Raw genomic sequence first — 15,359 nt, 5'->3', positions numbered from 1 at the left:
ACTTATAGGTCTATATTGCTGAAGTGTTTGAGCATGCTTTACCTTAGGAATAAGACAAATGTAGGTCTGATTTAATGAAGGAGGTATAAGACATGTATGAAAAGTATTTTTGCAAAACTGTTTCACCTTAGGTCCTACCTGAGGCCAAAATCTTTGATAGAAAAAAGGATGAAAACCATCTGGACCCGGTGCCTTATATGGACCAAAGCTTTGTATAGCTTGAGTAATTTCAGCCTCTTGTAAAGGTTCTTCTAAGGAAATTAAATCTATTGGATTAAGGTTATAGTTATTGGATTCATGAATAGTACGAAAATATTCCTGTAGTAAAAAGATTAGAAAGGTGCTTTAGGATTATATCATGAATCTCGTTCTGGTCAACACACCAGTTGCCAACTGAGTCCTGTAAAAAAGTTATTCCATTTCTCCGACGTCTATTTAAAGTAGACATGTAGAAAAACTTTGTATTAGCATCACCATTATTCAACCACATTAATCTAGACTTTAATTTCCAGAATTCCTCCTCACTTCTAAGTATACCACTATATTCAGAAGTAAGTTGAGTTTCCAGATTCTGAAGGAACATACTAGTAGGATAATGTATTGAGCGTTGTATCCCTGCTAACCTAACTAGTAATTTCCTTTTACGACTAAAAATGTTCCCAAATGTTAATTGATTCCAATTTTTAACTATTTCCTGAAAATGGTTTGTTGTTTCTAAAAGAGGTTCATTATTAGCCCAGGTTGTTGTTACTAATTCTGAAAATTGTGGGTGTGACACCCACATAGTTTCAAATCTGAAGACTTTCCTATTGAGATGTATTAAAGGTTCTAATTTTATTAAGAGGGGGCAATGGTCAGAATAAGTCCTAGGTAAATGATGTACCCTAGCTTCAGGATACATGTTTATCCAATCACAGTTGGCCATGAAACGATCAAGTCTTTCAAGGATAGTGTGTCCATTTTTTCGCTTATTAGTCCATGTAAAACGACTTCCTTTGTATCCTAGATCTATTAATTGACAATAGCTAACGCAATTAATAAATTTGTCCGCTCTATTGGTACTAATAGGTAAACCACCAAATTTTTCTCTTTGATATAATATATCATTAAAATCACCTCCTATAAGCCAAGGAATATTATAGTAATCATGTAATTTCATTAAGTTTTCCCAAAGCTGTGTACGTAAATGATAAGAGTTACTCGTATATATAGCTGATAAGATCCATTTAGGGGTATTGTAATGCACCTGAACGAGGCAGTGGATCTCCTGTTCAGACATAGATAATTCTTCCACAGTGATGAGAGCTTCATGCCAAAAGGCAGGTAGTCCCCCAATTAACCCATTAGCTGGAACCTGGGACATGTTTGAGAACCCAAAATCCTCATGAAGTCTCTCATGATCATGCATGTGAGTTTCCAAAAGGATCACTAAGGTTGGCCTATGATTATCTAATAGGGACCTAAAATGACGTCTAAACTCCGGATTATGAGAACCCCTACAATTCTAAACTATGAAATTCATGATACTAATTTGAGGAGTGGTGATCATGGAAGTCGGAACTAGAGGGGTGACAACATAGGTTGTCATCTGACCCTGAGTATCCAATACTGGAGGAGGAGGAAGAAGTGTGGGAATGACCACCATTGAGTATTTCCCTGCCACTGGATTGTTTGTTACTCAAAAGTTTAGACTGCATGTGGTCATGTCCGGAGGACACTTTAGAATGAACTTTTTTTCGTACTCTTCTTTTAGGTTGTAAAGATGGATAACCTTTAACCATAGGAACTTCGTCCTTGTATCCCTTAGCTCCATTAAGATCTGAGCTAACTCTTGCCTTGTGTCTACATTTAGTACGTTGGGAGATGGAGGTGGAATATGTTGTGGGCTTTCCATAGGTGTCAATATCTCTATGGGACTGTTGGGAGTGAAGTATGAGGATAGTGGGTTGAAGGAGTTTAGGTTCTGGAACCATGGTGCATAGATTTTCCCCATGTGATGTGGTGGATAGAAAGGCAGTAGAATGGTTGTTGAGTTGAGTGTTGGAATTGGATGAGGTATTGGGTAGGTTCACTGTGGTGGGTTTGATATCGATGTTTGGTTCTCCAGTAGGAAGGGAGTTTGAGTATTGTACCATTGGTTTTGAGCATATGCTTCCATCCCTAACCTCATCCCCTCTATTACTATTTCTGCTAAGTGCATTGGATTTTGAAGTAGGAGAACAACTTCTTGGTTGTTGATCTCCATTGTGAAGACTAATGCATGGCCTTGTAAACCCATCTCTAACCACGACTGGAGTGGAAGGTCCATCGTGGTTTGCTGGGATGTGTACACTAATGGAGTTATTATGTGTGGTAATTGAGGGCCTTGCATGATCAGTCTTGGCAGCTAGAAGAAACGATTGTTGTCCAGATCTCTCAGGTAAGTGTTGTTTGAAGTTGGTGGAAAGGTTGGTCATTGCATGGTTACTATCTGTTGGAGTATGGGGTGAAGTTGATATGTTAGAAGGTTGTACAAGTTTTTCTGGATTTAGAGGAATATGTTGTGAAGTAGAGGAGATCTTCTGTGTAGATTCACATGGAAAATAATCATTTTGTGTGTATGGGAATTGAGGTTGGCTAGGTTGATGTTGGACGTAGGTTACTGTAGCATGAAAATTTGCTTTGCTGCTATCAACGTGTAGTGTAGGGGAAATAAACTGGTCATGTGAAGAAGCAGATTTGTCATCTTGGCAAATGGATAGAAGTGTTAAAGGGTTATTGCTCTATATTGAGTTCCTTAGGTGGCGTGTAAGAGGAGTGAGGCATGGCCTGAGAAGTTAAGTCTATTAGAGGAGTAGTATATAATAATGAGTTATGATTAGGAATATGTTTTATGTGATTGGTGGAAAGGACCGGCATATTGTAAAATTATCCTCTAGTGAATTGTTTTTGGGCTTGTGTATTGTGGAATTATTAATTTTTGGGCCCATTAATGAGGAGGTGTCTAAATCCATATTGGATTCCGTAGAATCATGCAGATATGCCAATTTGTCAAATTTATTACCAAGTGGGTTAGTGTTGGAGATTGTACGAGCCTCAGCAGGCCTAGCAGTAGGCCTAATGATAGGCCCAATAGTCGTAGAAGCCTGGCCCTGCTCAAAAATAGAATGAGACTTGGATGTTGCCCTAGCTTGACTGCCTCCGGCACCGCCCTAGTGTTGGTTTGATGGTGGTTAGGATTATATCGTGGTAGTTGCTTCTTTGGAAACTCAACTATCTTCCATGCATATTCTTGGACTGTTTCTGGTGTTGATATGTTAAGGGTGGAACTAGTGTTTGAAATTGTATTGGAGTGTGGAGGTAGTGATAGTATATAGTAGCAATTTATTATGGGATGTCCAAATCTCCCACACTTTTCACACAACAAATTCAGTCCCTCATAGAGTAGCATCTGGTAGTGGTGTCCAACGAGTAGATGAGTTTTAAGAGGCTTCTCAAGGGCCACTTCTATGCATATCCGAGCATACTTTCCCCTAGTAATAGAGGAAGTAGATGCATCAACCTTTAATAATTTACCTAGTTTAGAACCCATCTTTGTTAGAATTTGCTCATCATAAAATTATGTTGGAAGCTCTGGGAGACGAACCCATATAGCTGAGTACGTAAGCTGCGCAGACGATGCATGGAACTTAGGCTCCCATTTTCGAACAGACAAGAAATGATTTAAGACAAACCAGGGTCCCTCATGCAGTGCTTTAATCATATTTTCCTCCTTTTGAAATTTGATCAAGAAGAAATTGAGCCCAAATCTATTAAAGGAAGATCCTTAGATGGCTTCCATAGTCCAATCAATTTAGCATGCAGGATTTGATGGGTTATTTTTCGACCAAAAAGCTTAACAATTACGGAGTATTGCCAAGGCATATATAAACGACATTTATCTTCAGCAGTAATAGGAATAAATACGTATTCATCTTGATTGGTTGCAATACTCTCATCCTGTAGGTCAAAAGAGTGTGTAATACACTGTTGGATATACGGGGTTGCTGGTTGATGTTTATCAGAGATTAAGGCTTGAAGGAAAGAGGGTGAAGGATTGATGTTTGTTTTATCGTCAATTTGCATATTTCCTATATCCGGTGGTTCTATAAGATCGTTAGTGAAGGGCATGGTGGTATATGATTATTCATGGCTAGTGAGTTAGTAAACGTTTGTTGTGTAAGAGATATGGAAAAAAAAATTAGAGAGAGAGTCTCTCACATCTTTCTATATTCTAGTGGTTAACTTTAGATAATTGCTTCTTCTCTGCGTTTTCTTTCTTTCTTTCTTCTTCTTCTTCTTCTTCTTCTTCTTCTTCTTCTTCTTCTTATTATTATTATTATTATTATTATTATTATTATTATTATTATTATTATTATTATTATTATTATTATTATAGAGAGGAGATACATATTAAAGAAGGAAAAGAAATAATATTTTGGTAAAATACTCAAGCAAATCGATAACATAGTTATATCTTAATGAACCTATCTTAATAGACACAACCTCTTTCTAAATAAGAACTTAGTCGGCTTCCAAATTCAAATTTTAAATTAAGAAATTTAAACATTTAACTAAATAAAACAATTCCACGTAACTAAACTCTTGCACCAGCGTTGCATCTTATAATCTCAACTCTACTCGAAACCCTAATCTTGTCAATATTTCTACTTAGAAGTGTTATTATGCGATTGGCTTCTTCTTCTCCACATCTATCTTTTCGAGCTTCTAGGGTTAATTTTTGGCAGATGCTTCGTTCTCCTGCACATCTGAATTGGTTAGTCATTAGAATTCATCTTTCTCTATTTTCCCAATGTCATTCATACTGTACTATTTGGATTTCTTCCCTTGTGATTACATCATAGCTGTTGACAGAGGTGAGAGTTTGATTTATCCAAATGCTTGTATGTCCCATTTTATTTTGCTCCTTTTCCTCCTCGATTTTTGTTGATTAACAATTTATAAAATTCCCGTTCTTGATAAAAATTCAAGCTTTTCCCACTTTCTCTAAATACCCATTAAGAGTTTCAGAATTTTCAAACTAATTGGGATTAAGACGTACTTGCTTAAAACAGTCTTAAGGCTAAGCAGCGTCTTGAAATGGGTGTTTTCGATTTCGGATGCTTCGTTACAATCTCTTAAGGTTTGAGCAAATTCCTAGAGATTTAAATGGGCTTCGGCGCTATTACAAAGAGTTGAACAGAGGGATTTTCTGAGAGGTTATTTTTGATTTCGGATGCTTCGTTACAATCTCTTAAGGATTGAGGAACTGAAAATAATTAATCAATTTCGGGAAACCACAGAGTCAATTACTCAAATGGTCACTCAACTATCTTAAATTATCTCCTAAAGTCACTTTTCTTTTGTTTGTAACAACAAAGTCACTGAACTATACTTATTGAACTATACTTATTGCACTCAGAAGTTCACTCAACTAGATTTTCCAAATTCCTATTTTACTCTCTAAATTATAAATATTTATCTTTTTTTTAACTTTTTAATATTATGATTCTCCCTTTTTAATTTATATTATGGACTTACCTGTAGAACAAATAAGTATTATTTATAAATTAAAAAATAAAGTATTTAAGCATTTATAATACTGGAATAACAAAATAATAAGCATAGTAAAAAATATTAATTAAAATAATTTATTTATAATAATAATTTCAGTATTAACAAAAAGAAAATCAAAAATATATTTACACAATTCAGAATGAAAGAAAATAAAAGTTGTAAAATATATATTTCATGCACGTAATATGAAACTAATTATTTAAATAAAAGTATTTTTATAATATACATTATATATTTTTGAAAATTATGCTCAATTATATTATATATATTCCATGCACGACTTAACATAGCATATTTTACTCTATACAGATAGTCCCCATGATTTTCGGTAACATAACTTTGTGTCGTCGGAAAGTTGGTAGAAACATAATAATATAACTGAGCATAACTTTCAAAAATATATAATGTATATTATAAAATTACCTTTGTTTAAATAATTATTTTTTTATTACGTGCATGGAATATATATTTTATAACCTTTATTTTCTTTCATCCTGAATTGTGAAATTAAAATTTTGAATTTTTGTTGTTAATACTAAAATTATTATTACTAACAAATTATTCTAATTAATTTTTACTATTCTCATTTTTTTTTTATTCAGCATTATATATGCTTAAATACTTTTTAGTTTTTAATTTATAAATAATATTTATTTATTTTATAGGTAAGTCCATAATATAAATTAAAAAAGGAAAATTATAATATTAAAGTTTAAAAAAAATAAAAAGAAGATAAATGTTTATAATTTAGATGGTAAAATAGGTATTTGGCAATCCAACATTTGGAAAATCTAGTTTAATGACTTTCTGAGTGCATTATTGTTACAAGCGAAAGTAAAGTGACTTTAGTAAATAATTTGGAATAGTTGAATGACCATTTGAGTAATGTCAACCTTTTAGGTAAGTACCAAGTACCAACCAAAATTTTGTTTCAAGCGGTACAAAAAAAGCTTAAAACACATTTTTTTTTTTTGTGTACTCTACCAAGGAGGGACGAATAACGTTATTTTCTCTTCTCACTAATTACCACTAACAAGGGAAGCAAGTTGGGATAAATCTGTGAGCAAAGATTATTTTTAGCCTATGATCGAAACTATTTATGTCTAGTAGTCTAAAAAGTGTATAAATTTGTATATTTTTATATATATAACATACCTATATATATATATATATATTCGACTATTATTTTTAAAAGGGATATATAATGTCATTTTTCCTAAAACTATTTGCTCCATCAAATACATCCTTTCAAACTAAAAGTAGCTGTAGGTTGCGCAACGATTAGGGAAAGAAACAGGACAGGAGCATCATATACGTTTAAAAAAAAACATCATATTCGAAACATGGAGAAGGCCTCAAATTCAAAAATTGGTGCATCAAAATTAGTAGAAGTTCCCGTCAATTAATAAAATAAAGATAAGACCAGATGACAAATTGACAATGAAATGGAGGATTTGGTTGAGGTTAGCTAGTTGCTCTGCGGCATGTCTATTTCATTATTTAAGAGCATGTGCATTTCTGTCTTAATTCAACAAAAATCACATGCTACGGTCACTATTAGAGCTTCACGTTTCCTTAACTGAAATGGAAAGTATGATATCCATACAAATTACAACAAGTTGGATGTTTGTTCAATTGTTTGGTTGCCTTCAACTAATGTTCAGTTGTTGCACTTATACTTGTCTCTTATCTGCTACAACAGCATAACAAGGAAGAAAAGTAATTGGATATAAGGATGCTTCTAATCTGTTTTCCAGCAACTGTTATACTGTGTTTTCTTTGTTGGTACTACTAGCCTCCAAATCTCTAATATTGGTCTAGCGTGTGTGTTTACCCGTAAAACAGTACAGTTGAATTTTCACGTGGTTTATAGACAAGCGAATCGATTTGATCCAAAAATGATAAATAAATTAAATGAAAATGCAAGACTTAGCATTGAAATTGAGATGAGACAACAGACAGCTTGGTCTTGGGAGCAGAGCTTCCGAAGACAATAATAATAATACCAATAAACAAGAAATAAGGTGTTATTGAGCTTAGAATAATGTATAGCATAAGCTTGTCAAAAAAATTATCCTCATGAATGTTGAATTCAATATTTATAGTTGCACCTAGGGAACAAGGTCCTAGGATCAAGTCTCTCTTAAATGACACTTATGGGGGTCATTGAAGAATGTGTAACGACAGAGTATGAATGTCATATTCTCTATAACGGACTATGTATTTAATACTGCAGAATATTTTTTATTGAATGCTATCGGGTGACGCATTCATTTGTCTTCATGAGCAACATTCCCTTCGGGAATTTTCCGGTGCCAACCGGAATTGCTGCTCCCAATCGTGATTTCCACATCTCTCGTTTTTCAATTTTTTTTCCGGTTCCACGTGTTCTATTATACGGCCATTTAATACGAACTAATTTTACCCTATACAGTGTGCAAAAAAAGTTTATAAAAAGTCTTGGGTTATTTCACTAATTATGTAAAGGTTTTGAATTGAATGTTCAAAGTTGTTGTACTTATCCAATCTTATCTTGTCTCAGCATGGCCTTAATAGACACATGATGCTTGCTTGAGAAAGATTATATACCAAAATTCAATCTTAACAATCTACTTAGCCAACTGCTTTCCTATAACAGTGAACAATAAAATATGACATCTGTTATAACAAACATAATATTTGTATAACATAATAAGAAATCAATGTGCCAAGATATTCTCCAAACTTTTGTTACAACATTACTATCTCCAATGACTTCTATTCTTATAATCAAGCCATAGTCGAAACACCACTACATTCCATGCAACAACCCAAAGCTTAATCTTGATTGTTAGTTTGCTGTCCAAACCACACAAAATGCATATAAAAACTCTCCTGTTTCATTCCTAAGTATACTACCTTCACCACTTTCACTCAAGCTACCCAAATATGATCCATCCGTTTTAGCTTCAACGGTGCATTGGGCATTCTCCAGCATATTTTCTTGGCACTTAAAGGCGTGCTATAGTTCGCCAAAGTTCGACGCGAGTACACCCATGAGGTCCAAAATGCATTTTCAGTATTGAAAATGCAATTTACATAGTCACAATTTGTTTTGTCATAAGTATTAGGGGTATATTATGTATCAATCTTGTAGTCCGGCGCTGGCCCTTACCCAGATCATGCAGACAGCGGAAGCTTAGTCCGGCCCTGGGCCTTACCAGATCATGCAGGCAGCGAAAGCTTAGCGCACCGGACTATCCTTTTATTGTGTATCAACATTGACTTCAATCCCAAAGCTTCATTCTACATAAAGCAGCACTAATGAAACTTTGAACATCTTCGCTGAAGTTAAAAAAGAGAAGCATTTATCCAATACATAAGCAATTCTTCTATGCAAATACTTCCAAATTTACTAACTTGATATAATTTCTTTACCAAATCTTTATCAGGAAAAAGAAAGAAAAACTTGCAATTAGGACTAAAGTAAATAAAACTAGGAACAACCAACCCCTCACAAAAAAGCTCCAAAATTCAAGAATCTGTCCCATCAATTGGAAATGGGTTCCAAAGCAAAAGCGAGAACAACAAGAGATTAGGCACAATAAATGGAATCAAAGGGTGAACATCACTTCCTAAATGTCTCCTTTTAAACCTTTTCCTCACATACAGTCTCCTCTGTTCATCTCCCCAGTGAGCTTCCTCTAATCCCTTGGCCAGTATCAATGGAGGGGGTTGTTGGTATGGGCATTTGGACCTCCAAGAAGTTTCAGGTGCCCCAAGTCTTGAAACCCTTTTCAGAAAAACTGAAAGAGCCCATCTCAGATTCACAGAAGGGAAAGTGTTAGTGGAATATTTGGTGCACAGAATTGGTGGATAGTCCCAGTTAAGGTAACATGGGACTTGGCTAGAAATGAAGATTTGTGAATCCAAGGATGGTTTAGTTGTGGGATTGGTTATTATGTGTGTTAATGCTTGGATTCTTTGATCCCATCTTGTGTCTTCCATCTTCTTGTTATCATTGCTTTCCTGTGGATGGTAAGTTCAGAGCAATTGGTTATCCTTAGCTGAGTTATCTGGCTAACTTGGATGTGATTTGGGAATGTGGGGAGAAGCTAGTGCTGCTTTTGGCCAAATTTCAATTTGACCCCTGATAGGTTATGATTATTGCAATATTGGCCCTCCAGTCCTGAGTATCCAATGTGTAAAATTTGTTCCCTAAGATTTAAAATAACATAAGGGTCTTTCGGAATTTTAAATCAGGATTAGATCTAAATAAACATATTAATCAAGATTTAAAATATAAGGAAAATAAAAAAGATATACCATCAAAACGTTTCCTTAGAGGTGACTACATTTTTGTAAGAGAAAAAACTAGGCTCTGAAAAAAAAAAAAATAGGTTCTGAGCTCTAACAATTTTAGAACGTGTGGTGTCATCTCCAATCAATAATTTTCGGCCATTATAAGTTCTCTACAATTTTCTAATTGTGTTTTCCAGTTTAGGGAACAACAATGAAAGTTTTCAGCTCACGTTATGGATAGTTATTCATAAGCAAAAAATCAAAATCTTTACTCGGAAGAGCAAACGAAAAGAGCATCGGAAGATCTGTACTCGTAGACTTATTATTATTTTTTGTTCATTAAGATTTTGTGATGGTTTTACTATATGAGCTAACAATTTAGTTTAAGGTGATGTTAATAAAGAAAATGACAAAGGGGTTAATACTTAATTGGGGCAAAACAAGAAGAGCAGTAATGCATTTGATTGATAACAAAAGCAGCAGTGACATTCACAGTACCTGTCATAGCTGACAATTAAGCTATGATCACTTTCCACATCCGTAGTGTAACAACTACCACGAAGAACCATAAGGTGAATTTCCTCAAATAGAGAAATGGCATTTGTTGAGGTGAATATCTACAAAGTGTACAAGAGATCAAAAATTTCACGTGGTCATGATTTGCTTCTTTTCGTGTAATAATTCTTGGTTGTCATGTGCGAATTGTTTGGTAAACCAATCATCGCTTTGAGGCGAATCCTACCCAATCTCGTACAGATTGTCGACCTTCAAAACTTTCTTATAACTAAAACCTGACAAAACACTACCTCAACTTCATTCTTGACGTAATACACCATAATCTTTCCATGAATAAGTATGCCTGTGTCGCCTATGCTGTTACCTTTCTAAAAAAATTATGTTTGTATCCGCCTAGCTAAGGTGTGAGAAGAGAAGCATGAATACACTTAAAATGGGAAAGACGATCAGAGCTGAGGCCTGCCAAAAGTCGAGAATTCCATTAAGCACATTAGTGGGGAAATTATTGACATGCGAAGATAAATAAAGTTCAGAAAACTCAGTAGCATCAAAGTTCTTACCACTAAGAACACCACTTCTTCATTAGCTAAAGCCGCAGGAAATTCATTCCTTTCTATTTCATGCTTTACAAACTTCTGCAGCTGTGTAGTTATAAGCTGTCAGAAAATCATATAATCGTACTGAAGGGTGTCCATCCAACAGCAACTAAACAATCAAGGACAGAAATTTTCACATTTTCAGTTACTAACTTAAATATGGCATCAATACACAGACAGACACACACACAAAAAAAAAAAAAAAAAAAAAAGTTATGCATCAATTCACGCACACATCGTTAAATGAATATTTTATTAATAATACACCACGAAACAGAAGAGGTCTATCCATATACACTAAGCTCCAAAAAGTCTAGGTAACCATCTATGCAAGTATGCATATCCATCTTGCCCCAAAAGTACAGAGGAAACAAAAGATTGTTTTTGACCCTAGAAACCGGGATTTGAACTCCTTCACATGTACTGCGGTTACCAACTTAAATATCAAAAATAACTATTTATCTTGAGATTGCTCATTAAAGAGGAAGAGCAAAAGCTAACCATAAGACGACATGAAAAAACAAATGTAGAATGTCAACCCATAAACTGATTAAGCAGCAATAATACCACTTGTTAATTCCAACCCTCCTAATTAAGAAAATTTGAGTACCTCATAATGGTATTGTCTTGCAGATGCAAAGGTCCTCTGTATATGATGCAAAGCTTGATCCCAGTAGGAATTAGGATCAGCCTTACTGTATGATCCATATGGATGCAGAATCCCCTTCAACGTTTCGAGGTGGTTGCCAAAAACGTTTTTGATGAACTGGAGATCACAAGAGTGTTAGTTCTCTTCAAAGACTTGAATGCCTAAGAATACATCGAGAGCAATCATGTCTCTATACGATGTTCCAAAGGAGTGAGCAAGCTAGGAAAATTTAATGAGCATCTTTCAGTACCTTGACAAATGGACATTTACTGGACCTTAGTTGCCTTTTGACCTTCAGTGTTCTCATCTGACATATAAAGTTGTGATTCAGCTTTGGCCGCAGTTCTATTATAGTTTTAATGGTAAATACAACCCAAGGCATAAACAAGAAGATACCTCTGCCATTTGAACAGCTTGCTCAAGTTGTTGTATCTGAATCCATTGTTCAGACACAATTTCAGCCATCTGCGAACCCAAATTAAATAGTTTATCAATGAAAGATTACAGAGTATCATAATACTCATACAGAGAACTTTTGCCACATCTCTTGCCTAAGAAGAAAATGCATAGCAGGTTATTAACTTTTCATTTCCTCGGACACAAAGTGGTGAAGGAAAACCATTTAAGTGGAAAAAAGTTCTATTATTCTCTTCTACCATTTCTTTTTCTTTGAATGCTACAAATTTTTCCTAAACGAAGAAATATGATATCGTGTGGACATCTTGTTACCATTTAGGTCTTATTCCTATCTCCTGTGCATGAAATAAGATGATTTCTTCAACTGAAGAGAAATCTTAAGCGTCCAAGTCTGCAATAACTGTCATGTTTACCCTAGTATACAGTAAAGATGTTTCAACACACTTCTACAGAAATCTCATTCTCAGGATGATGAAAGAATCAATCAACATCTTAAAAGACACTATTTTCTTCCACTTGACCTGCACTAGAGAAACATTATTTACTGAAGTTGTTTACTCGTGGCTTTACCAAACCTACCTTTTCAACTTGAGACGCAAGAACTTTTAATCTTTTCTGACCATCTTGTGCTTTGAACTCCAATGTATGAATTTCAAAGTTGTTCTTTCTCGCCACATCCCAAAGCAGTCGTACCTATGCAACTGCCTCATTTATCTAACTATAAGATGAGAAACTTTATGGAGAAAAGAAAGCAGTGATCACGTGGCAACCATACCTTTTCTTCTAGAGTATTAATCCTTGACGAGTGATGCTGAAGAAAGAGAAAAAGACAGCATTCATAAGGAATGGATGTGTATCATTTATTCCATTGTCTCATATTGACACGAATTTCACTCAGGTTGCATGAATTATAGATTCTCTAGTAATATTAGCACAATTCCCATGAAGGCATGCCTCATTTACCTACTTGACATCAGACGAGATCAGGTCACAAAATGAAAGATCAATCAAGAAATCAAAATCATCACAACCGAGAACCTATTTTTGAAATCATATTCAATAAAATGACAGAGAACTGAAGACCACCTATTTTATGTACGAACATGTGAACCAGAAATGCACTTGGAGTTCACAAACTGATTACCAGCAACAAAGCTGCACTTGCACAGCCTTAATATTCACAGAACTAGCCATTTTTTACAATCAAAGGATCATAATCAGACAGGGAATTTAGGGCATACTGTTTAGCTTTTTGCACGAGCATCATCAAGATATATAAGGCATTAGTTTTTATCAAAACAACTATCTGACATTTGAATGAACATATTCCCTTATACAAATACAAGATTCTGCTCCCTACTCCCAATGGAAGAAGACATTGATGATGGGGTTGGAGGAATAAATTCTCTTGGGATATGCCATAATAACTGTTTCCTACACTAAATTTATTTGGAAAAAAAACCCTTAAATCACAAGTGCCCCGTTCAATCCCTTCCATTATTGTCACTAACTGTCAACCTACTGAACCTCATCGAATTCAGATCCTACTCGTAATAACAGAAGATCAATAGAACGGGACCATTCGTTTTGACTACTTTAGCATATTTTCTCATACTAATTTCTACTCTACTTTTCCATGCAGTACCAGACATGGCATAGAATCTTGCAAAGAACAAGGCCTTTTCCGAAAAAACCAATTCATTTGGATAAGTCAGATATTAGCACACATGAAAAACGTAAACTGGCAAAAAACAAACCTGCAATTTGGACAAAGCGGTTGTAAGATTGTCAATTTCTACACTAATGTCCTCGATTTTCTTCTCAGCTTCTCTGATGTATTGGCTTTTAGCATTTAAACTCGGCATGCTTTCGTCAAGGATGGATTCTGCAATCAAATGCACCAATGTTAAAATTTTACAGAACTAGCAGAATAGTAGCAGGCGAAAACATAGCATACTTCTCGTGAAAAAATGCTACTGACAAGATATCTTTATCTAAGGCATACGAAGACCAAAAACTGCATGGTTAAAGGGAAATCATTGTATTTATATGGCAGAATTATGAAAAGCACATATTAAGAAGTGGATAGATAGGGCCATCAAGACACTAGCACAAGAAAGAACACTGTCCCTGCATTCGTGCGGGAAACTCAATTAAGGAAAGTTAAAAATCCCACTTTGCAATGCAATGCACATTTATATAGAAAAAGTATAAACAGAAAGAAAAAGAATAACACTTTCCAATGCACATTTTCAATATAATGTATCAATAAGGCTTCTTAGCATGAAGCAAAATTTTAAGGTAAAGGTACATAATATCTTGCCCTAGTCCAATTGAGAGATTACTAGCATCAAGTTATTCACGCGTATACCCACTACCCTCAAGCTGGTTTCCTATCTATTGTAATGAGTAATCACATATTCCAATGATAGCCAAATCTTTCCTGACTATCGATAGTTAAGAATAAAGAGGGGATACACGAGCCTGGCAATGAAATGAAGTACTCATATCAACCAGCTTATAATGAAACATTTCCTGAAACCCTCATAATCAGTGAGTAGAATGATTGTTTTGAACTATTCTTACTTCTAAGTTCTAACAATAAACCGGAACATAAAAAGTAGTAATTACTTGTAAATGAACTTTTATGCGTGTGCATCTCTTTTGTTTATATTTGTAATTACATGTCAATGCACTCGTATTTGTGAGTATAAATATATCTTTAAATATGTAGTTCTTAAACCACAAGAGAAACATAAGCATTGAGCCATGTGGAGTTCGAATTTCAAGGGTGAAAGTGATGAGTCATGAGAAATAACCTAATCGAGCGATTTTAAGCTTCGCTTCTTGCAATTCGAACATCACCGAATTCTGATTCTGTTGGCCGGACGATGGCGGAATCTGAGATTCGACGGGCGGAACGAGAGCTGCCAGAGAGAAGAGAGCAGTAAATATGGCGGCAACCAAAATTAAGGAGATCGCCATCTCCATCTTCGTTATTCTACTGAGTGCTGAGATACTGCTGCTAAAATACGCATACCGTTTACTCTTGCTCTTTTGTTTTGGTTTGACACCGTAGGCCCCATTCGGGGAAGCGAGCAGTCCCGCACCGCATGATCTTCACAAAAAGGACAAAAATAGCGGAAGAAAAGTTAGGAAAGATAAACCGAGCTACATTTTGTTAAATTTAAAAAAAAAAATGAAGAAGAATAAACCGAGTAAAAATAGATTATTATAAAAATGAACTGAGTAAATTATCTCCCACTATTCACGAGTTTATCCGCAAATAAAAAAAGAAAGAATGA

General features: G+C 34.9%; 2 protein-coding genes across 6 annotated transcripts; both read right to left on the bottom strand.

The window, feature by feature from the left end:
• Positions 1-9,108: 9,108 nt before the first annotated feature.
• LOC107783251 (uncharacterized) lies at positions 9,109-9,582 on the bottom strand. Its single transcript, XM_016604223.2, has one exon. It carries the CDS (start codon positions 9,580-9,582, stop codon positions 9,109-9,111), a length of 474 nt encoding a protein of 157 aa, XP_016459709.1.
• A 723-nt stretch (positions 9,583-10,305) lies between these two features.
• LOC107783250 (uncharacterized) lies at positions 10,306-15,244 on the bottom strand. Of its 5 annotated transcripts, XM_016604221.2 has the most exons (10): positions 15,095-15,244; positions 14,874-14,981; positions 13,812-13,939; positions 12,830-12,865; positions 12,634-12,747; positions 12,034-12,102; positions 11,888-11,944; positions 11,599-11,754; positions 10,953-11,048; positions 10,306-10,851 (listed from the first exon to the last, which is right to left on the bottom strand). In XM_016604221.2, the coding sequence occupies exons 1-10, from the start codon at positions 15,138-15,140 to the stop codon at positions 10,786-10,788; spliced, it is 876 nt and encodes a 291-aa protein (XP_016459707.1). In that variant the 5' UTR covers positions 15,141-15,244; the 3' UTR covers positions 10,306-10,785. The 5 variants fall into 5 exon arrangements, 4 of the variants coding, with proteins under 4 accessions (XP_016459707.1, XP_016459704.1, XP_016459706.1 ...); XR_012708057.1 differs by lacking the exon at positions 15,095-15,244 and having other exon boundaries at positions 10,953-11,097; positions 14,874-15,087; XM_016604218.1 differs by lacking the exon at positions 15,095-15,244 and having other exon boundaries at positions 14,874-15,087.
• Between the last annotated feature and the right edge of the window lie 115 nt (positions 15,245-15,359).

Source organism: Nicotiana tabacum, chromosome 3 (genome assembly GCF_000715075.1).
Source record: "Nicotiana tabacum cultivar K326 chromosome 3, ASM71507v2, whole genome shotgun sequence".
Lineage (NCBI taxonomy): Eukaryota > Viridiplantae > Streptophyta > Magnoliopsida > Solanales > Solanaceae > Nicotiana > Nicotiana tabacum.
The sequence above is the reverse complement of the archived record's forward strand: the minus strand, read 5'-3'. Positions and strand labels throughout refer to the sequence as shown.

Bases quoted from the DNA above. Each gene is read 5' to 3' on its own strand.
- LOC107783250 (XM_016604218.1), bottom strand. From the start codon at position 15,045: ATGGAGATGGCGATCTCCTTAATTTTGGTTGCCGCCATATTTACTGCT. The intron at 12,748-12,829 runs GTATGGTTGCCA...GCAGTTGCATAG, and splicing joins TTAATACTCTAGAAGAAAAG to GTACGACTGCTTTGGGATGT. The intron at 11,049-11,598 runs GTACTCAAATTT...ATTTTCTGACAG, and splicing joins CAAGACAATACCATTATGAG to CTTATAACTACACAGCTGCA.
- LOC107783251 (XM_016604223.2), bottom strand. From the start codon at position 9,582: ATGGAAGACACAAGATGGGATCAAAGAATCCAAGCATTAACACACATA.